We start from the raw sequence: 24,041 nt of genomic DNA, 5'->3' as shown, positions 1-24,041 counted from the left end.
TGTGTATTGGGAACATCTCCCATGAATAATAACATACAAATACGGGAGATGTTCCCAATGTGCAGCTGGTACATGCTGTGAGGTTGGTGTGAGGAGCAGATCCGGACTCGGATAGCACAGCTATTGCATTTAGTGGTGATGGGTTGGATGGCTTATTTGACGAGATGCAATTCCCATGCTCCCTGCTTTTAGACTCATGCTTGGGAATCCTTGTAATATAGGGTAGCAAGCTCATAAATCTTCAAGAGAGTTGATGAAACCCACCACAAAATTGAGGTTATTTAGGGGACAATATTAGCAATCCTAAACCGCATAAATTACCAAGACAAATAAATCAGATAAAATTAACAAAACTCCAAAAAGTTGTAGATGAAGACCAGCATAAAACTACTAATTTTCAGTGCATTGTATGGTTCTCTGAAATTATTTGTATCAAAATGGTTTGTTTTCCTTTGTTTTCTTGGTAGGGATGCTTTTTGGGATCTTTATTTTGATCATGTAAAAACGATAGCAAGTTGCTTGCTTGTGAAAATTTGAAGCTCCAGAATTTGCATGGTTAGTGATGGATAGTGGGAGTTTAATGACTTGCAAACAAGCAATTTTTGTTGCATGTTTAAGTGCCATGTTAGAAATTGAGTTTGTCTTTCCAAAGTATTGAAATGGCCTCATTTATAACTTGTTGTGAACGGAAACTGATCTGTTTTAGATCGATAACTCGTATTTTGAAGTCCAAATGGGAACAGGAAATTGAAACTGAGATTACTAGGATCGGTGATGTAGAAAGGAAAGAAGAGAAGGTTGTTCACATGTTTTATTTCAGGCTATGTTAAGGGTTTGGATTACCTGTTTTTTATCCATCAGAAAAAAACAGAGCATTCCACTAGTTGTGCAACATGGGGCTCAAGCAAGGACAATTCTTTTTTTTTTTTTTTTTGATCAGCAAAGAAGAATTTTATTTGAAATTAGAGTTAAGAAGTGTTACAACTTTGTGTATGGGGTTAGAGCTCGCACACTACTACATATTTCTGTCCCTCTTTACATTGCAGCCCAAAACAGTTGGTGTCTCAAAGCCCCTTGTTTAGCAAGATAATCAGCTAGCCCATTTGTACTCCTTCTAACCCATTTAAATTCAGCCTCTACCTCCCTTGCGATCTTTTTCCCTTCCCTTATCACTTGTTTGAAAGTCCGTGGAGTAATTCTATTGTTTTTAGCCCAAGGACACTTTCACACAGGATTTTTGCCTCTTAAAACCAATTCTCTTTTTAAATGAGCATTTAAGTATTGTATCATTACGTCAAAAACAGAGGGGTACAAGACTTGCATGGTTATGCACAATGTTTTAAAAAACGACCCGGAACCGGAACCGTTCTGGCCACTGGTTTTCGAGTTTATGGTTCGACCATCTAGTTTGAACGGACGGCCTGTTTTTGACAAAATAAAATTTAAAAAATAATCAAAATAAAAAATGGCCAAAACCATTGAAAAGGTCAATGGTTCAACTGCCTGGGTCAATAGATTGTTGACCGATTCAACGGTTTTTTGGGCAGGGACTGGGTTTGGCATAAAACGGAACCAGTTTCCCGGATGGTTCCTGGGTCAAATGGTCTGATGATTCGGGTCAACAGCGGTTTAAAAACCATGGTTCTGCATTTTTGCGTGTAATTCGTGTACAACACAGTCAATATATCCCTTATTATTTTGGACGATGATGTTTTCTCATTCATCAGAAAGTTAGGAGAACTGTCAACTGAATATGGTAAAATTGAAAACCAATAGGGCCTTGTCCACCATTGATCACAGAAAAGAACGTCTATAGAGGTTTTGTGGAAATAGAAATGAAAGGGTTTAAAGCGTAGCCCGGTATTTGTAGACCATGATAAGAATTCCGCTCTTTCTTTTGAGTTGGATTGTTTACCGCCGGGGGTGTGGGGAGGGAGATTGGCGTTGCACCCTAAAACCCTTTTGAGTTAGGATTATGCGTAGGGCAAATTATCATCACCACCATCATTCATCTTGGGTTGCTCTTCTTTTATATACTCAGACTCAGACAACTTCCCAAACAAGTCAAAATCTTAAAAGGATTTTTTGTTTTTATTAATAGATTTCTAAATGATTTTCTTTGTAGAAGCATTTTACCATCCGTGACTGAAAGGGGAACGATGCTCAGCCAATATAACCTATTCTTTTTCTGAAAGACTTCAGAAGAGAGTCCCTATCAATATAGTAGGAAACAACAGATTCTTCACCCAAGTGATGGACGTATTAATTGTCCTACTCCCACGGTCCCACCTCCATGAAGTTATCGAGAAAACCCCATTCACATGAAGAAAAACTTTGCAGGTAATTAACCCATTCCATGATATGGGTGCACCTTACCATCAAGCATACCTAAAAACAAGGTTCAAAGTATTAACACATATCAGCCTATATCGGTTGATACGTATTGTTTCAGGAGCTCATTGATACAGGTTCTGACCAAGGTTCAAAGTATCGATACGTATTGTTCCGAAACCCCTCCGATACACCCTTACAGTGGGTGTATCGGGGGTTTGACCGGTTTAGAGGGTGGAGGAGCCCTAAACCGGCTCCCTGAACTGGTTATGAAAAAAAATAAAAAAAAAAACAACAAAAAACAATATCAATTCACCTAATACGCCCCTACTGGCGTATCGGGCACATCGATATTTTGAACCTTGGTTCTAACTGATTCAAGGGGTGGAAGAGCTTTAAATCGGCCCCCCCAAACCAGTTTTTAAAAAAATAAAAATAAATATCGATATGCTTTTACTGGCGTATCGGGCATATCGATATTTTGAACCTTGTCTAAAACTGACTGCTTAATGAAAATATCATTAGATTAAGGTTCTAAATAATTTTATCACTACTTTGTGCATGTGTGAAACTTTTTGCTATAGTTTGATACATTATAAATTAACACCCTTAAATATTTGACCAACCACTGCTCACAAACATTGGCAGCAACTGAATTGGTCACTCACATCCCTCCGATCTCACGGGATCAGCACCTCCTAACTGCAATGATAATGGGCCTATTCATTTGTTTTGAAACTTGGCATCTAAAAGTGCAATAATTACATTAAGAGGTATATTGGTATTGGTGAATTTTTATTTCCTCCAAACTTTGAATGTAAAGAATATTGTTCTGAATTCTAAATTTTGAAAATTATCAAATATTCATTTTGACCCCATATAAAAGAGTTTTTGTTTATTTTTTGGGAGTATCATTGGAAAACAAAAAGTTGTATGATTACACTTTAAGAGATAAGAGTTAAGAGGAAACGAAAAGACCCTAAATTGATCTCATGTGTGCCCTGGTCTGTCCACAACCCCTTAATCCCCTTGTGATGTCGTAATGTGTAATTTGTAATAACAAACTATTAAAACATTTTGATTTAACTTTTATGGCTTGGACGTGAAGCCAAAGCAAGTATTATATAGCAAAGATTATTTAAATTTAGTGAAATCTTTGAAATTCCTTAAATTGTTATTTAGCATATTGACAAGTGGGCCTTTCAATCAATTATCACATGAATATAACGACTATGGTGTACTGGATTAAGAGATCCAACGACACTCAAGAATTGTACGTAATGAAACAGAAAATAACAATTAACAAATTGTTAAAGTAAACTGTAGTCGTAGGATGCAATTCCTTTTCTAAAAAAAAATAAAATAAAGTAAAGATGGATTACATTACATTTGATGGAGACTTTCCGTTGACAACTAGTCTACTTGGTGCAAGGGATGGGATTTTTAGATTGGGAGACTTCATCAACTATCAGTACACTAAATTATGAATGATATACGAAACTGAACGAGAATATAACATTTGCAGCATTTCAAGATATGGCTGTCCTTGCAATATTGAAACTAGAGTGAATAAACTCCACCTCTTTTTGATATTTCTTGAGTTTATCAATGCCCTGCTGACCAAGACAAAAGGTAGTAATCAGAAAAATTGGATCGTAAAGGAGTAGAAGTCAGAACAAAATAAGTTCAACTGAGAGGTTAAGCAAGAGGTGATGGGATCTTGGAACCTTTTGGGCTTCTATTCCTATGGATGAAGCAGGCTGACCCAACAACCTTGAAACAGAAATTCCTCTGCTTGCCTTTCTCTGTTCTGCATCCTGATATTCCTCCAGTGATAGCAAAGCCTCCTTCAAGTATTTATGCATACCAGTAAACCAATACATTTGATCAAATGATTTCTCTTGCATTGTTACCTGCAGTAATTATCATTTTGAGATTTTAGGATTAGTATTATTCTATAAGCAAGCATCTAACTTGATGAATTGCAGAAAAAGTTAAACCTAGGATAACCACAAACATGTCAAGGAGCATTATGTTAACACCATGATGGAATTGCGCAAGGTAAAGCATTAAATGGCAGACTGCTTTTGTAGGTTCCATAATACAAAAGGTGGCATCATTCGTCCTTGTGTGCAGAGTGACTGGCCATACAAGTTTCGACTAAACTTAAGTTCTAGCCCCTTGGTATAAGCAACCTAGTACTAGAAACCATAATGGCAACTTTGTGCTTGAATGAATTATACAGGCAATATCATGGGAAAAAGATAATATTCAGCTGTTTAAATTGGTTTTCCTCCATTTTGCTGCCCCAAGAAATTTTTGCCAATAAACTGGGATCTTATTGCCTCATCTGACCAAAGAAATTACCAGATCATCATGATTATGATATCAATTATATTATTTCACACTGAAATTTTTAATTGCAATCAAGAATTAAAATCCACAACGTATTTTTTTCTAAAAAAAATGTCACAATGTATTGGAATGTATTGACCGATATGTATCGTATCAGTGACCCTCCGATATGCTCCTACAAAAACTGTTTTGGGATTTGACCTGTTTCAGGGGGTAGACAAGCCTTATACCAACCCCACCCCCTGCAAAGGTTTGAAAAAATAAATAAATAAAATAAGGTAAAGTGCCTACTGATACGGACCAATACACTGGATCGGTCTGTATTGATCAATGTTTTCGAACCATCGTTGACCCGGACGGTCGGACCATTCAAACCGGAAACCGTTCAGGCGACTGGTTCCATTTTACCCCAAACCCAGTCTCTGGTAAAAAACCATTGAATTAGTCAACGAACCGTTGACCCGGACGGTTTGACCGATGAACCATTTGACCCGAAGAACGGTTTGTGGTTTATTAACTTGTAACAGCAAAATGAAAAGGGAAGAAGATCTACCGAGAGAGATGTGTGAGACAGTGAGAGAGATCTCACATTTAGAGATCTGGGAGAGAAGTTTAGAGTCTTTAGACTCTAGATGACAGATCTGAGAGAGAGAGAGAGAGAAGGAAAGAGAGAGAGATCTGAACAGAGAAATCTCAGATCTATTGCCGCCATAGCCGCCGCCATCGCTGTCGCAGCTGTAAGTCACCGCTGCCGTTGCCGCTGCAGCCTTCAAGCCCTCCTCTTCCTTTTTCTTCGTCTTCTTCTTCTTCTTCTTCTTCTTCTAAACTCTTTCAGCCGACAACTTCTCAAATACCTCTCATTCCATCTTTATTTTCTCTTTATATTTATATGCATCTTACCCTAATATTCCAATCTAATGGGTAAGATGACATATCACTGTTAAAATACTCAAACCGTCCGAACCGTTTGACCCAGATGGTCGAACCAGTGGCCAGAACGGTTCCGTTTCCGGGTCGGTTTTTAAAACCTTGGTATTGATATTTAGAACCTTGATTGCAAGGCTACTCTCTGTCCCCTAGGCTACAAAAGAAATACATTTTGTAATATGCTGCATATTAAATAAAGTCAACTTCAATTTATTCTGAAGTATTTCCCAGTCTCAAAAGTCATTCAGACATGTGCCGAATTTGAGATGGTACAAAAAATGCATCAGAGTGATATTACTGAAAAGGAAGTAATAATAAAATAAATAATCACCACCAAATTTCTACAAGTGCTGCCTAGTGGCCCTCTGCTGGAGGTGAATACTATCTAAATACCTGCTATCAGAAATGTGGTAGGCACACAGGAAAACAGAATTCACCTGCCCAATGCGTGGGACTTCTAAACAGGACCCAACAGTAAAAATATAATATATTATTCCCCGCAAACTTCAATCATAAACTGGGATTTTGAACCATAAAAATTTGAGTTGAAAGTTCAAAAATAGAAAGATAAACATAGAAAACCTTGAAAAGTTCTGCGCCAGTTTTTTGGAATTACAGTGGCTGATTTCACAAATGATTGGAGATCAATTATTTTGAGCTATATCACCGTAAATGTTGTAGTGATACTTTTTGAGTGGTTCTTGTTTCAGTTGTATAGCAGAGGGTGCCTCACCCTCCCCTTTCATGCTCATATTATTAATACAATACTTTTTTGCCAGCTTATCAAAATAAAAAATTACAGAGATGAGTCAATAATAGCACCCATTTCAAAAGCCAAACCAAGTTACTAGAAAGGGAAGTTGATGAGAATGAAAATCATCATATCTTTATCCCTTAATATTCAGTCTTTTATACTTATTTAGTGCATAATTGGACTCACTATTCTTATATTTCGATTTAGGGCATGAAATGAGGCGTTAGGTGAAAAACAAGGCTAATCGGGTAATTTTGCACAGTTTCGGCACCGCGTGGTAATTTGGGCATAACTCTCCCATCCGGACTCTGATTGAGATGATTCAAGATGCATTGGAAAGATAAAGAAAAGCTCTTCAACTTTCATGTTTTGAGTTTTGATAGATTCAGACTGCATCGAGGTCAAAATCGGGCCTGAAGTCTCTGAAAATTCGCAGAGAGCCCCAAATCGCAGAGAAGCCCAATTCGCAGAGAGCCCCAGATTGCAGCAAAGCTCAATTTGCAGAGAAGCCCCATTTCGCTGGAGAAGACCAGCCCAATTCAGCATGCAGTAGTAGGGCCCACTCATCATTCCTAATAGAATTCGGCTGAGTCTTAATCAGATCTTATTTTTATTGTAATCTTAAAGAAAGAAAAGAGTTAGAGTCCAACTTAGTTAAGAGTTTCTATTTAGAGATAAGGATAAGATTAGATCTGAATTAGGAAATAGGACATTCTATTTTTGAGAAAAAGAACTCCTAAGAGGAGCTGAAAACTGCTCCCTCCTAAGGCTACATAAAGGGGGGCGGACTAGCACCCAAGGATCATAAAAAAATCTTGGAAACAAGAATTCAGCAAAAAGGGAGAAAAGAAGCAGAATACGCCCCCCTCATCTGGAAGCTGCGATTTCTACATGAAGTGTGTGTAAGCTTTTGATTTCTGGTTGAAAGGTTAGGGAAGTTTTGATTCTTAAACATTGTGAGATCTAATTGATTTTTATTTCAGTTCATTGTTTATGGGTATTCATATGTTTTCTGCGATTTCTTGTGAGGATTATTTTTATTGATTAAGCAAGAAGGATCCCTTGCTCATTCAATGAGAATAATCTATGGCCGATTGAACCTCCAATCTCGTATATGATTGGTAGGTTTAATCATGGTGGCAACTAACATAAATTGATTATGGACAAGTTTTTGATTTATGTTAGGAGGATATATGATCTAGTTTAAACGGTCCGAGCTTGTGAGATCGCTGACCAGAATTGGGTCTCTCCCCTCTTAATGCTATTAATAAATAAACTTCTAAGAGCTTGTTTAGGACTGTCTATTAATAAGAGAAGCAATCAAAGATCTTGTTTTGGTTGCCAAGAAATACGAGTAGAGGCTGGTTGTTCGAGCTTGTTAATGGCTATAACCAATTTATTCATAAACATATGAATTTATCCTTGCATCGATGATCAATGATAAGAATCAAGGCTGAACTTGTCCCTTCAACCAGAAGCTATCTCCCATCGATTTAATCCTTGCTTTATTTTATTTTATTTTATTTTCCTTGCTTTTATAACAACCCCTCTATTTTCTTTTCTCTTGGAAATAAATCCACCCAATCCCTGTGGAGACGACCTTGCTCATCACTATCTACAAAAATATTTAATTCAAGCAGGACTTTTATCTTTGGTTGGATTCGACACCCACCAGAAGTCCTCACACAATTCCAACAATGGAGCATGAAATAGTAAATTGCTTGTGAAAGAAAAGTGAAGAATAAACCAGTTGGGAAGTAGTTAGCATTAACATGTTCAGGCATAAACATACCTTCAAAAGAAAAGCTACTCCCATAATGAAGCCATCATCCATAACTATCTGGTTTCCTCTATCACGACTCCTCCTCAAAAGTTTATCCTTGCAGTTAGCTCTAGAATCTACTAAGCTGATTACAAGGGCTGGAACTATAAGGTGAAAATCCTTAAAAGGGATATTCTTACTGCTTTGGATTTCCTGCATGTAAAAAAAAAAAGAAATCAGAGTAAATTTGATCTACTAAGCAAGGATAACCTGCAAGTGATCAGAAGTATGGATCAATAAGTAGTGTAAAAGAGATGCAAATAATGTTTTTTAGAATAACTCATACCTACTTTTACAAGTGCTTCAAAACTATAAGAAATGTTTTTTACATTTGGTTTCACTTTATTCAATAACCAAAATAATCATCATAAGTGATTTGTTGCAAGTTGAAGGGGCTAGAAGGGCTAAGGGTGGACCAAAAAGAACATTGGTAGTAGTAAGATTTTTTCTTTCTTTTGATAGGCAACATCAACTAGAAGTAATAAATGATTTAAGCACCAATACTTTAACAATGGATATGGCTTTAAACAGAAGGGAATGACGGAACAGGTGACCAGCTACATGAATCCCATTTTGTTATTCTGTTAACTGTCATATTCATTTTTTAATAATTAGAGCTTAAATCATTTGTTATGACTTCAACCATGCCCTTTTTGGTCTATCCCTAGCCCTTCTAGCCCCTTTAATTTGCAACAAATTGCTTCTTCTTACAAGTGCTGTAAATGCTCTTCTATGCACATGATGAAACCATTTTACTCTACTTTCTCTCATTTTATCACCTATTGGAGTTACTCCTGGGTTCCTTCAAATGACTTATTCTTTCTTTTCTAGTTTTTCCACTCAACCATCTCAGCATTCATTTTTCTTGATTACACTTACTAAATAATCAAAATAATGACAATCATTAATTTGGAAATAATGACAGCCATCCAGGTTACTTTCTTTTATCTATGTAAAAAATGAGATGAAGAGGGAGAAGAATAAATGTGAAGGCTAAACTTGGGTTCAAGGAAGCATTTATCACAATGGTTCGAGGAAATATTTAACTGCCTTGAACCTCAACATATGACATCCATACAGAATCCTCATTATCATCAATGAATGTCAGATGGTAAGACCAAATATGTATGTTATTCTTTCTCAAGTTGTACATTTAACAAAGGATTTGGATATATTTCTCTCCCAATGAAGGATTTGGACATTTAAGGGCTTTAGGTTGAATCCATCAAATTCTATGAAATTCCTCTCCTAATTAATGAATCAATGGCATCAATTAGCCAAGAAATCAGAATAGCTGTACATATCAAATATCCATCATCATAATGTAACTATGAAATAAATTGATTAGATCATAAGAGTTATTTGCAGGCTAAGAACATCAGTGATGTAAATCAAAATGCAGAAAGTCTACTGATTGGCAAGGAGAACAAAACAGCATGCTGGATGTAAAGGAGACAAAAGAAATTGAGAAACCAATATTGGAGTAGAAACACAATGAAAATGCATATTTACCTTTGAGAACACTGTAAAAAGAGAGGAGAAACAATTCAAATGATCTTTGATTCTGTATTTGCTCTCTAATGTTACATCTACTATCCTTCCAGCTGTAACAGTTTCATCCATAAAACCAAGTTTCTCAGAGATTTCTCTGAAGCTCTTACTATTGTTGGATCCATGTATAAACCTGAATGGAAGAAACATAGTACAAATAAATAATTGTATATGACTGTCAGTTAACTAGATATTTTCCTCTACACTTACCGAGAAATGTTGCAGACATGGCGGGAACATCCTGCTTTCAAGATCCTCAATAGCCCTAATACATTACCCATTTCAGAGATGATGTACCTTAGCTGCTCTAAGTATCTTAGCTCATGATCCTCAAAGAATAATTTTCCCATGGTCAGGTTATGTTGATCTCCTTGTATGAAAGGATTATTTCTTATTGATCCTTCTTCATGCTTCAACAGGAAAAAAAATAATTAAGCATAATGTAGGCCTTTCTAAAGATTTGTCCAATGGAATAAATACATTCACAAAATCATATAGGAAAAAACTCATTAGAAAAATGTATCTACATAATCATCACTCTGTGATGCACCAAAGGGGCAGTAGTGCAGTATTATATTAACACGAGGTTTCAGAAGACAATAATGGAACATAATACAGAAGGCACAAAGAATCTGTTATGTCCCAGAAACTTCACACACAATTCTCAGACTCAGCAGAATTCACACAACTCGAACATCAACAAAAGGAACTGGTATTCATTCAGAAGAAAACAAAACATTAACAGTTGGTCGGTTCTTCGAGAGACCACCGGCTCTCCCAATCACTAACAGTATTCTTCACTCAAGAAAAACATGCCTCTCCCCATCCCCCAAAGACCCTTCTTATACTCTTCTGAGAGCATAACTGACTCCCCCCCATAAATGCCCAGCTGGCCTAATTATAAATTCCCAACACTCTTCTTATTCATAACTGACATAGCTATAAATGCCCCAAGACTCTTCTTATTCCCTTCTGACTTCCTCTATAAATGCCCAGCTGGTAAGTCCCATGTGTTCAATTATTTCCCCCCCTTAACCGATTGCTGCCCTTTCCTCTTCCTAGCATACGTAAGGTTAATTGGGGGCCTATCAGAATCATTGTAGTAAGAATTATATTAGATTTAATAAGATGAGGAGACAGGTAAGAAGCAGCCACCTTTGCAAAAATGAGATATCTAAGATTCTGACACAAAATTAAAATAAATTTACTGGACTTGGTGCTTCTGTCTGTTTCCACTAATATAGTGCTCTGATACACTAAGGAATGAATATAGTAGACAATTGTCCAAGGGGAATAAACTTGTTAACCACTTAATTCAATGTTATTCTCATTTGAATGATAGAAGTTATTTGTTATTAGGTTCTTAACTTTAACAAAAGAAATCCATCAACTCATTTGCCTAATTGCCTCCATAATATGTATCACAAGAAGCCACTCTCTAGATAGCTTTGTTCCATGATTAAGTATTACAGGCTAATCTCCAACCTCAACCTCGGGAACTCACAAATAAAACCCTTTGTTAACCCTTTGGCTTTATTTAAAATTAATGTAACACATGAAGCCTAATTAAACGAGTCATCCATAGGGATGTTGCGCTATAGATGGAGCTGCTAAGTAAGCTAAATAAAGTATAATCAAATTTTTGAGACTACAACCTTTCAGTTAGATGCGACACACTTACTATGCATAAGAAAGCCTTCCGCATATCATCATAAAAGCCTTATCCCAACTATATGGGGTTGCAACATGAATACTATTTTGCAATTCATTCTAACTACTTTGACCCATGTCCTTTTTGGTTTATCCCTACTCCCTAGCCCTTCTAGCTCCTTGAACTTCCAACAGATCACTTCTTACAGTCAGTGGTCTTCTATGAACGTGACCAAAATCTTAGTCTACTTTCTCTCATTTTATCACCTATTGGAGCTACTCCTATGTTCTTTCGAATGACTTTATTTCTGAGCTTGTCCTTTCTAGTTTAACGGTACCACTCATCCATCTCATCATATGCAACTCTGCCACTAATTATTTTTTGACATGTTGTCTCTTGACTGCCCAACATTCAGCTCCATACAACACAGCTGCCACACTACTGAACACTTCAACTCTCAAAATGAAGCACATATATAACCTTTCTTCCCCAATCAGTAACAACAAATATTATCAGTATCTACCTCATTCAAAACATCGAATTTTTGTGTTAAATTTATACTAACACCTTTTCTTCCTTATATCAACTAAATAATAATCTAGACAAAAAAAAAAATCAGAAAAGGGCATACCTTCCAGAATCTGAATTCTTTTACTAAAAAGGAACTGGCAAAATTATCTTGAAGAAGCTCAGATAAATCCACAAGCTTCTGAGCTAGAAATTTGGGCACAGATTCTATAGCAGTAAATATTGACACAAGCCCATGAGTAGCTAATGAAGAGGCAACTTGTTCCACACCAACAATTCTCAAGGTTGTACGACCTTGGAAGCCAGAAGCTTTCTCAATAAGGACCTGTAACAATTTCCCCATAACATAGGGATTTTCCAAAGTAAATTCTCATGCATCATGAAAGGTCAGATTAAGTAAGATATTAAATGCTCATCCTGATAACATAGTCAAACTTTCTAAGTAAAATGGGAAATTAAGAAATGCTGTCATCAACCAAAATATATTAACTGTTACTTTACATATCTTTGATATCAAATGCAAATACAGTTTAACATCAGAAAACTCTTTATTTATAACTTTATACCTGGTTAGTTATGTTATATGAGTAGCTTGTGGCAACCTTCTGGAGATTTTGCAGTGTTTCAATCACCTCAATACCATGTCCCAGGCAATGGTCAGCAAAATGAATATCATCTAATACTAGCCTATATTTCAGCTTCGCTAACTGCCTCATTTCCAAGTATATCTGAATGATACATGTTAGAATCAGAAAGATGTATAGCTCAGGTGAAAAAACATTCCAATGCACGACCAATCATTTCAAAAGTCATCCATTTCAGCACAAAGGATACTTCAGGAGAGAAACATTACCTTCCGATCATAAGATGACATGGCTGTGTGATTGTAAAAGGTGGAATTTAGATAGGTTTCTACATGCAATTTTATATCAATATTCTTAAAGGGAATTCGCAAAGGTTTCAGCTGCAGGTACCAAGAGAGATTTTGTACGCCAGTCTGATGCAAAATCCAGAAATAAATACCAAAAAATTACAAATGGAGGGAATGCAAAGAGATAAAACACCAACTAGAGGGACAAGTCTCAAAACAGAAATAGTTACTACCTTTCTCGGGTTTACATGCACAGATCCTTTTAAGTGGGTGGAGTGTACATGAAGACGTAGATCAGTCTCAATATCTCTACATAGAGGTGCAATGATCTCCTGTACTTTAGAAAATGAGACACAGTTAACCTATGATAAGGTAACAAAAAATCTAATCATGCACATAAAGAAAATTGACAACTATTAAATAAAACAAGGTTAAAAATTAGTCTATTATTAGTTAATCATATCACTTACATATTTCACAGCATTTTCTATTTCTTTTTCATGTGCATGTATAGTGAATTCTCCTACATGACCGAGTTTGAGATGCCACAATCCATCACAGAATGCATCAAGAAGATACCTGAGTGTTAGCAATTATAACATCAATCAAACAATTTTTTATACTTTGAAATTGTTTAAGTCCCGTTTCATTCCACAATTTGCAATTCCAATACCAATTACCAAACTTACTGCAGCCACGAGAATTTGTCCACATCCATGTAAACCATTGATAACCAAGTTCCTATCATTTCTTTTCTCTGGTATAAGAAGCTGCAATTGGTGACACCCTTAACTATGCTCTGAAAATCAACTACCATCTCTAACTTTGATATCAGCTTCTTAATTCTTGAGAAGCCAATATCCAGATAACCCTGATTCAGAAGAAAAGATGACCTCAGTTATCAAAACAACAAAGTATGAAAAAAACATAGAAACCTATGTATGCAATTACATATGACTAACATCCAAAAAATTCAGAAGAATCAAATATGCATGAATTCCCACATGAAAACAAGGAAACCAACATCTTGAAATCACAAGATGCATGGTGGTCATGATCTGATTAAGCACTGCTGTCCACACATAAAAAAGGAAACGTTGGATGGAACATGAACTACCCAAATCCATCAGCAAGGAAAGATTCATTTAACTCTTCAATGACAGATATAATATAAGACATAATAGATTTCTTGTTGTTTTATTTAATCTCCTACTAGCCCACAAACACATGATCTTCTGTGTTGGTCTAAACAAGCTCCACTTGAGTGTAAAGATTAGGTCTAGATTTAAGTGAAATAGAAAGTCTATTCATGAATAATAAGAAAGGAGAAGAGAAGATGCAGGAGAAGAGAGAATAAGGATATTAGAGATAACCAGGTATCAATGTCTCTCTCTAATGAGAAAGACTTTTTATACAATATTAAAATTTTCAAAATATACAAGAGAATGGGACAAATAAATTAAAGTTCCTGAATACACGTTTCTTCCTAAAATAACCCCATTCCTCATACACCTTAAAAACTGAATGCTCCAACACTCTCCCTCAAGTTACCACCAACCATCTTGCCTTGAAAGAAACAATGTAACCTTGGTAGAAGCACGACCAATTGATCTTTCAGAGCTTCTCTCAAACATGGAAACTTGAAGATTCCAATATGGTGGCAACTAGTTCTTACACCAGACCTATAGGGATCCAATTAGCTTGATTTGCACTTACAGAGAATCTTTCAACTCTTACCCATGACAAGACAACTTTTCAATTACTAAGATGGCACTCATGGTAGCTTACTACTCTTACCCAAGACATGACCAACATGGCAAGGACACCCATAGCTCTTACATAAGACACAAACTAGTCATTAAGCCTACCTCTTAGCATATTCTCCAATGACAAAAGAAAACATTAATATATCAAGTACCCCAATGAAACACAAGAATAACTAAAAATAAATGGACCTTAGACAATACTAAGACAACCCTTAAATCGAAACTTGTAGTTCTTTGACTATTTCATTAAACATTCATGAGATGAGGCACAATGAATCCTTATGCTAGAAAGACTTGGGCAGTTCAATGAACATCTGTGACACAACATGCACCACCAAGGATCTTCAACAAAAACAAATGTAGTTGTGATAACCACTCCCCTTGTCTTTTAATTTTCAGATCTGAAGTTTCTCCAACTTGCAACTGGATATTTGAAATTTTCCTAATAGCACTTGAAACAAGACTGTAACCAAAGACTTAGGCAGTTCAATGAATATCTGTGACAAAACATGCATCACTAAGGATCTTCAACAATATCATATGCGGTGTGATAGCACTCCCCTTGTCTTTTAATTTTCAGATCTGAAGTTTCTCCAACTTACAACTGGATGTTTGAAATTTTCCTAATAGCACTTGAAACAAGGCTGTAACCAAAGTTTTGCTTAGAGCTTCTGCCAAATCCCTCCAATAATCGCAGTAATCTTCAGAAAATATATTATAATTATCAAAAAGCTTAAAATATGAAGGATCCCAACCCACAACCAAGATTTATAGAATCTCTCAGGGTTTCTACCCTAGCACCAAAATAGAGAGACAAAAATAGGGGTGCTTATTCAATTTTAACAGAATTCAGCAAAACGTAAATTGTTTGACCCAGAAACTTATACGAGTATCAAAAAATCATGTGTCATATTAGAATTGGACAAGAAAGCATTAGTCAGGCAAAAAAACATGATCTTTGATTTTCTTGGTTTTGGGAAAGAAATCTCTAGAACTCTTTTCTAGGCATCAAACAATGCCACATGTCAATGTCTTGAATATGAAAGACTCTTTATGTATATAATATTAAAATTATTCAAGTTTTGCAAGAAAGACCCCAATGGCATTGATATTACATTAAAGTCCTTGAATATAATTTTTTTTTGTTCATGGCCCGATGGCCTCTTTTTTTTTTTGAAGATAAATAAAGAAAGAAATTTTATTGCTAGAAGGAAAAAAACAGTACATCATAACTAGGTGACAAGATGCCACCCCCACCAGATTACAGTAGTGTAAGACCACAAAAAAGCAAAAAACAACACTTCAGTATCAAAACAGATCAGCATTCCTTTCAAGAATACAGAGAAGTCCAAAAATCAGCTCCAAAGTCTTTTTTTCCGCAGTCCTTGAAACTCTGGAAGCAAGAGCACCAAACCAATAACTGTCGAACTAATAACAGCTACCATCTCTTCCATAACATCCTCATGGCCTGATGGCCTCATGAAGATAGACAATGGGGCTAGCCCATCCACATACACACCCCCCAACCCTGATGGCAACAGGATTGTCCTTGAATATAAGTTTTCTTCTTACAATGATTCCATTCCTCAAATACATTCAAAATTGAATGCTCAACCAGAAAGTTCTAGACTAGAGGGCCTTTATGGACAAAATAAAGTTTATTAATAAAGAAAAGAAAGGTTTACAAGAGGTATACGGAACAATAAACACTTGCTTTAACATGATATACACAAGAAGCCTAAGAAAAAGGACTCTAAACCACTAGGCCACGAAAGGACCAAAGAGATAAAACCAATTATTGCACTTCAAGTGGTGTTTGTATCTAGACTGCACCCCATGTACCCCCTCCCCCCTATATCCACCCTTTCCATCTGTAACTTTTCTTTTATCAAGGCAAACTTGGATGTGAGGGAGGGGAGAGTAAAGACAGGATTCAATCCTCCATCAAACTTCAACCCCTTGATTTCCAGATCCCAAAGTAACTCCCCCTTCCCTGCCCCTTCATCTATCAAATTCCAACCTGAAGCTTTAAAATCAAACTCCACAGCCTCCAAAATAACCTTCTCTTTCTTTTTTAAAGCAAAGCTCCTGCTTGTTTCCTTCAATTAACTAAAAGGGACATGATCAATGCCCTCAACCCCAAAGAAAGAAGGCCAAACATTTCACCAACCAGAAGATTTGTATTTATTACCCATTCCAGATCCCTATTTGACTCCATTTCTTGACTTAATAGGAACAGTATTTTCTGCATTCCAGTTCCCAAACCCCTAGCTTTAGTGGTAGAACAGAAATGATATTCCTTAGAAAGCAAAAAAAGGAGGTCTCCTATTCATTCTCCATAGGAAGCCTATGCCATGCAGCATCAATCCCTCATCAATTTAACCTATAGATGAGTTTATCCTGAATCTTCTCCAAAGGTGGGGTATCCATCCAATGCTGCTGTCAATGGGGTTTAAGTTTCTTGTAGTTCAACATTGATAGGCATCAGAAAAAAAAAAAAAAAAATCTTGTCTGTTAAAATTGTGTATAATGTTAGCTAGTGGCAGTATTTTCAGATGCTGAGGCATGGAGCAAGGCATTTCACTTTCGTGAAGCATGGGACATAAGCATCAGGGCATGGAGTGCAAGACTTATGAGCATCTAATTTTAATTAGTGAATATGGGGTCATTCAAATGAAGTCAGAGCCTGTTTGGTTCATGGGAATAGGGGTCTGGAATTGGAATTGGAATGGGTTATTCTGATTGTGTCCCACATAGATCAATGGTCTTTTGTGCTGCGATGATGTAGCAACTCTCCTGGCAAGTCTGTGAAGATGGGAGAATTTGTGGAGGTAGGCCGTTGGAAAAAAGCTTTGAAGATTGAATCTAAGGAGCTCCTATTTGAGGAACTGAGATTAAATAGTCAGCTGAGCTTGAAAATCGGGGAAGCAAAGAGAGGGATGGTGCTGTTAGAAGGTTTGGGGGTAATTGAAGGGTTCAAGGAGTTTGTGGAAGGTGCAAGTAACAAAGGCAAACAAAATAGTTGGAAACAGCTTCTCTCAGAAACTGGAAGAAGGTTTGTTGTAGCGTGTAAGAGAAACCTTAAAGGTTATTTTATTTCTTTGACAGAACTTTTTGGCAAGGGTAGAAAGCAGATGGTCTGCTTCCCAGAAGGAAGGAAGAGTCAGGGCTGGAAGGCAGTTCATGGCGCCTTATGTGAACTGCTGCAACGCATGGGTGCTAAAAGAGAAGTAAAAGTTAAAAGGAAGATAAGCAGTTCTAATAGTATGGTGAGCAATAATAAGCAAGAGACTTGTTTAGTGATAGCTGGGGCAGGTAAATACAGAATGGGAGTAAACATACAGAGAGGTGATTGGGAAAGTAAACTGATAGTTAAAGCTTCAGCTCACATTCTAGACTGGAGGAAAGTTGCAGATCTGTTAACAGCAAGTTTAAAGTTGAAGAGCACATTTATTTTAACACCTTTTGAAAAGGACAAGGCTTTGCTGGATCTGCTTGAGAATAGAGTAGAAGTTGAGGCTTTAAATATCCAAGCTAAACTTGGAAACTTCACAGTATTAAGATGGTGTCCGGGATCAAACTCCAAAGATTTCTTTGTTGAAGATGGAGTGCTGGTGCGTCTCTTAGGTCTTCCCTTTCACTTGTGGAAGCAAGAAACTGCTGAAGCCATTGCTTTGATGTGTGGAGGATCACTAGGAGGTGCCTTTTGGGGAGACCTTTGTTCAGCTTCCATTTTATTGAATGGAGTAAAACCTGAGGAGATTCCTTGGAAGATAGAGGTGCTAGTTGAAGGACAATGCTACTCAGTGTGGCTGGCTTCATCCATTGAATCGGTGCTCTGGAAAGAGGCTCGTAGGGAGGGAGATGAGAAGGTTGAAGAAGAAGAACTGCATGGCAAGAAAGGGTTGGAGGATTCAAACAAGAAAAGCACTTTCACTAAAATGAAAAAACAAATGCTGGAGAAACAAAAGGGTAGCATTCAGGGGGTGGGATTTTCGTGTGGAAGCAGTGAACAGTCTGGAGGGTGGCAGGTCCTTTGCACAGGTTGTAACCAGCCCCAATCTGACTTTTTTGAACAAGGAAAAGGGGTTGATCCAAGGAAGAACCGAACCTAGACCTGATAAAACCAAACCGAGCCCGGGGTTGGACGTGCGTGACCTTCTTAAAAGTCACGTGAGCTCACGGGTGGTTAAGAATGGGCCAAAGCAAAAGCCCATGTGGACTGTTAGTGGTGTTATTAAAGACCCAAACAGGTCAGCGGGCCCGACCTAGTTTGTCAAAAAGGTGCTTGAGCCTTTAATGCGCGCAGCGCCGGAAACCAGAGAAGTGGGCTTTACAGTGGGTTTCCCGACGAAGTCTAAAGGAGCTTAGCCCCTTGCAACGCTCCTCAGAGAGGCCGAAGCCAAGTTTCGCTAGGGGAAGAACTGAAGAGAAGAAAGAGAAGATTGAAGGATGAGTGCAGTGTAGTGAAGGCGATGATGAATCGGAGGACCTTTCTATTGATGGCACTAGCATGGGCAGTGTAAACGACGGATGTAGTTGTGCTGGAGGTGACATGGATGGGTGGAATATTGTAAGCTTATTTCAGGGTGAAGATTGCAATCGGCTTATCTCATTCCCAAGACCACAGAGTGTGCAAGGTTTATCAGAAGGGGCAAACCGGGAGAACCGGAAGCAGAGCAGGAATACGCCATCTAGGGGTAAACCAGGGGTAGAGTGGAAAGATCACTAGGTTGACCAAAGGACAGAAGTACTTTCCAACCAACTCAGGGAGATAAATGTTTACCAACCTCCGAAACAAGAGAGGGAGGCCGGGAGCAGTCCTTTTCTAGCTTGTCCATCAGTCCCAAGTAACCATGTGATTTCGGTTTGTGCTACTAATGTGTCTCATGTATCTTTGGTTCCAGATTCCGTTTCTGTTCCATGTCCTGTAGCCCATGAATATGCAGTCGAGCTAGTAAGCGGGCTCTCTGAGGAGGGGGAGAGGGGAAGGAAGGAATGTGGGAAGGTGCGGGAAGAAAGGTATAGGAGTGGAAAAGTGTGGGAAATCATTGAAAGAGTGTTTAAGGAAGTGGAAGGGAAGCTGATCTGAAGGAGGGAAGGGAAGGAAGGAAGAGAGGAGGGGTTAGTGGAGAGGAGGGAAAGGAATGAAGGTAGAGATGGAGAGGATAACGGGGAGAGAGCAGGGAAGGAGGGAGGTAACATGAAAGGGAGGAAGGATGGAGAGGAAAGAACAGAGGTGGGACCAGAGGAGAGGAAGGAAGGGCAGGTGGCCAGAGATGAAGGGGATTCTGTATGAAGGGTAGGGCTGGAGGAATCGGTGAGAGAAAACATGATAGCAGAATTTGTAGGGAAGTTGGGTTGTAGGCTGGAAGATTTGAATGAGTTGAAAGAAAGTTTACAGAAGAGGAAGAAGTAGATCATAACAAAGAAGAGGAGGTTGAGTGAAGTAGAGAGATTAAAGAGAGATGTAGAAGGAGACAAGAAGCTCGGGGTAAAAGGAGATAGAAGGAAAGGGGGAAAGTAGTGGGTAGGTGGCAAGGGGTTTTAAAAAAGAAGCGGAATGAAGATTCTTAGTTGGAATATGAGGGGAATTGGGAGTGCAATGAAGAGAGCAACAATAAAAGAGGTAATAAGACGATATGACCCAGACATTGTGATATTGCAAGAGTCTAAGAGAATGGAGTTTAATGACAAGTGGGCAAGGAGTGTATGGAAAGCCAGGGGGATTAGCTGGGTGGCGGCTCCATCGTGGGGTGCTTCCGGGGGGATTGTAACAATGTGGAAGAGGGATGTGGTTGAAGGTCTGGAGGAGTTGATCGGAAAGTACTCGGTTTCCATGAAGTTTAAGCAGTAAGAGGATGATTATATGTGGGTGCTCACAAATGTTTATGGACCAAATGACTACAGAGAGAGAAAGGAGCTGTGGGAGGAACTGGCTGATGTTAGAGGGTTGTGGGATGGGCCTTGGTGCATGGGTGGGGATTTCAATGTGATTAGATTCTCAGAGGAGTCCAATAAGGTTAACCAGAGGGTGACAAAAAGCATGAGGAAGTTTAACAGTTTTGTCGATGCTTTTGAGCTTAAAGAGATTCCCCTAGCACATAAGGCATTTACATGGTCAAATCTCCAATCTAGACCCATTTGCTCTAAGTTAGATAGATTCTTGTTCTCTTTGGATTGGGAAGAACATTGGGGAACCCTGGCTTCTAGAGCTCTCCCAAGGGTGACCTCGGATCACTGGCCCATAGTGTCATGTAAGGAGGAAAGAAGGTGTGGAGGTCCTACCCCCTTTAGATTTGAAAATATGTGGTTACTTCATCCAGGGTTTCCTAACAAAGTGAGGGAGTGGTGGCATGAGTGTAACCCGCTGGTGGAGTGGAAGGGGATGAGATTCCATAAGAAACTACAATTCTTGAAAGCAAAAATCAAGGAGTGGAATTTGATGGAGTTCAGGAGGATAGAAGAAAGAAAGGGAGACTTGATGGATAAGATTGAAAGCCTTGACTCTAAAGAGGAAATGGGAGAATTTGGAGAGGAAGAAAATGATCTCAGGAGAGAATTGAGAAGACAGTTAAAGGACTGCCTGCACAAGGAGGAAATTAGCTGGAGGCAAAAATCTCGGTGTAAATGGTTGCAAGAGGGAGACAGAAACACTAGGTATTTCCACTCTCTAGCAGATGGCAGGAGAAGGAAGAACTTTATTTCCAAATTGGTAGTAGATGGAGTTGAGTTAGTATAGCAAAAGGAGATTGCCAGGGCCTGTGTGGAGCACTTCAAATCTATTCTAAGAAGGCCTGTGAGTAGAAGGGTGTGGGTAGAAGGTTTGGATTGGCCAGATGTAGGGGTGGAGAACAGGAGAATGTTGGAAAGAAGCTTTAATCTAGAAGAGATCAAAGAGGTTGTGTTTTCTATGGATAGAACAAAAGCTCCAGGGTCGGACGGGTTCACAATGGCTTTTTATCAGGATTGTTGGGATATCTTGAAAGATGATCTCTTGCGGGTGTTTGAGGAGTTTTTCAGGAGAGGAATTGTCAATCCGGGTGTGAACTCTACATTTATAGCCTTAATTCCAAAAAAGAAAGATGCATCCCACCCGAAGGATTTTAGGCCAATTAGCTTGGTTAATAGCTTGTGTAAGATCATTGCGAAAGTGTTGTCTTTGAGGCTGAAGAAGGTACTGCCAGATATCATTGCACACTATCAAGGAGCTTTTGTGAGTGGAAGACAAATTACAGATCGGATTTTAATTGCTAATAAGAGTGTAGAGAACTTTAAGAGGGATAAGAAGAAGGGAGTGGTTTGTAAACTGGACTTGGAAAAGGCTTATGACTTGGTGGACTGGGATTTCTTGAGGAAAGTTTTAACTAAATTCGGGTTTGGAGCTAGATGGTGTAAGTGGATCATGGGTTGTGTCCGGATGTCATTATTCAGTGCTAGTGAATGGGACAGTGGTAGATTTCTTTCCAGCCAGTAGGGGTATAAGACAAGGAGACTCCCTTTCTCCTTTCTTGTTCATTCTAATTGCGGAGGTTTTGGGGAAACTGATTCACAGAGCAGATTCTAGGGGGCTCATTAGAGGCTGGAGAGTTGGGAGGGTGGAAACCCCCCTCACTCACTTACAATTTTCTGATGACACGATTCTATTTTGTGAAGGCGGTAATGTGAGGTTTATCAGGAACTTAAAGTCGGTGATACAACTGTTTGAGAAAATGTCCAATTTGAAGGTTAACCTTGGGAAAAGCTGTGTAGTGGGGGTGAATTTGGAGGAGGGAGAGATCAGGGAGAGTGCTGAAGTGCTGGGGTGTGAAGTTTCGGGGTGGCCTTTGAACTACTTAGGGTTACCATTAGGTGATAATCCCAAGAGAGAGTTTTTGGAACCCGGTGATGGAAAGGTTTGAAAAAATACTAGTATCCGGGAAAAAGAACTACCTCTCTCTTGGTGGGAGAATTACACTAATTAAGGCCACGCTTGCTAACTTACCCATCATTTTCATGTCGGTGTTTAAAATCCTAGTGAAGATTGCTAACAGATTAGAGAAGCTAATGAGAGATTTCCTGTGGGAGCCGGGAGAGGAGAAGAGGGATCATAGAGTTAACTGGAAAATAGTGTGTAGGAGTAAGTCGTATGGCGGTTTGGGGCTTGGGAGTATTAGGAGAAGGAATATGACTCTGTTGAGGAAATGGTTGTGGAGGTTTCCTATGGAGAAGGAGAAGCTATGGGCTAGAATAGTGGCAAGTATACATGGGCTGGAGCACAATGGATGGGACGCTGGAATCAGAGCTAGGACCACAATCAATTCTCCTTGGAAAGCCATTCATGACCTGCTACCAGTTTTCTTCCCTAATATCAGGTATGACTTGAATTCCGGTAACTCCATAAAATTTTGGGAACAAAGCTAGGTGGGGAGCGCCCCTCTAAAGGATCAGTTTCCATCTTTGTATGCTCTTTCTGATTTGAAAAATGAGTCGATCTCGTCTTTCACCACCCCGTCCTCTTCCACTTCTGGGATTGGGTGGAACTTGGGTCTAAGAAGGGATTTGAGGGACTCAGACTTCGACAGTATTTCGAGCCTTATTGCACTTCTTGATAACGTTGTCTTAGACCCCACTAGGGCGGATTCTAGAATTTGGACACCTACCCCCAATGGCATTTTCTCTTGTGCTTCATTCTTCAAAGTCTTAAGTCAGTCCACCAGTCCTACCCTTTCCCCTTTCCCTGTTGGTGAGGTTTGGTGCAGAGCTATACCCCCTAGGGTTGGTAGTTTTTGTTGGAAAGCCTATCTGGAAAGAATCAACACTGGTGATCTACTCCAAAAGAAGAGACCCAATACTTGCTTGTCACCTCAGTGGTGTGTTCTGTGTAAAGCTGATGGGGAGACTGGTTTTCACCTACTGGTGTCTTGCCACTTCGCGAGGTCAATTTGGGATTGGGCTTTCTCCTTATTTGGATGCAGCTAGAGTCCCCCATCAGACATGCAGGGCCTTTTCTCCCCTTCCTTTTTCAGGTGGCGGTTAAAAAGGGGAAGGACAATGTGGAGAGGACTAAGGGCTGCAATATGTTGGACACTGTGGGAAGAAAGAAACTCCAGGATATTCTCAGAAACTCTGAGAGGAGCAGCAGATCTGAGGGCTATCATACATATTAGGGCAGTACAGTGGCTGAAATCTTTGGAACTATTCATAGATTACACTGTGGATGACATGTTGAGGAAGTGGGGTGAAATTGCAAATTGCACGTAGACCAAGTCAGTAATGAGTGTGGCTTGGACCCCCCCCCCACCTAGTTGATTCTTGAAATTAAACTTTGATGGGTGTAGTAGGGGAAACCCGGGACAATCGGGGATCGGGGGTGTTTTTAGGGATGAAAATGGGGTCATCTCTGCTATGTTCTCAGGCCCAATTGGAGTGGGTGACTCCCTTAGAGCTGAAATCTTTGCAGTTATGGAAGGAGTCCGGAAAGCTAAGGAATTGAACATCAAGAA

At 38.8% G+C, this 24,041-nt stretch overlaps 1 protein-coding gene across 3 annotated transcripts in view; it reads right to left on the bottom strand.

Moving 5' to 3' along the window:
• Positions 1–3,609: 3,609 nt before the first annotated feature.
• Positions 3,610–24,041, bottom strand: part of LOC104611840 (uncharacterized) — a 65,143-nt gene continuing 44,711 nt past the window's right edge. For 2 of the 3 annotated variants that reach the window (XM_019200168.2, XM_088895708.1), the window contains 11 exons: positions 13,480–13,661; positions 13,261–13,369; positions 13,024–13,122; positions 12,773–12,916; positions 12,486–12,647; positions 12,023–12,244; positions 9,951–10,150; positions 9,702–9,873; positions 8,160–8,342; positions 4,059–4,244; positions 3,610–3,947 (listed from right to left, as the gene is read on the bottom strand). In XM_019200168.2, the coding sequence (XP_019055713.1) occupies positions 3,861–3,947; positions 4,059–4,244; positions 8,160–8,342; positions 9,702–9,873; positions 9,951–10,150; positions 12,023–12,244; positions 12,486–12,647; positions 12,773–12,916; positions 13,024–13,122; positions 13,261–13,369; positions 13,480–13,661 (1,746 nt within the window). In that variant the 3' untranslated portion in view covers positions 3,610–3,860. The remainder of the gene's footprint in view (positions 3,948–4,058; positions 4,245–8,159; positions 8,343–9,701; positions 9,874–9,950; positions 10,151–12,022; positions 12,245–12,485; positions 12,648–12,772; positions 12,917–13,023; positions 13,123–13,260; positions 13,370–13,479; positions 13,662–24,041) is intronic. The other variant, XM_088895707.1, reaches the window with a different exon arrangement.

This window comes from Nelumbo nucifera, chromosome 1 (assembly GCF_055504915.1).
Source record: "Nelumbo nucifera cultivar China Antique chromosome 1, China Antique-T2T, whole genome shotgun sequence".
In the NCBI taxonomy this organism is placed as follows: Eukaryota; Viridiplantae; Streptophyta; class Magnoliopsida; order Proteales; family Nelumbonaceae; genus Nelumbo; species Nelumbo nucifera.
This window is presented reverse-complemented; position numbering and strand designations above follow the sequence as displayed.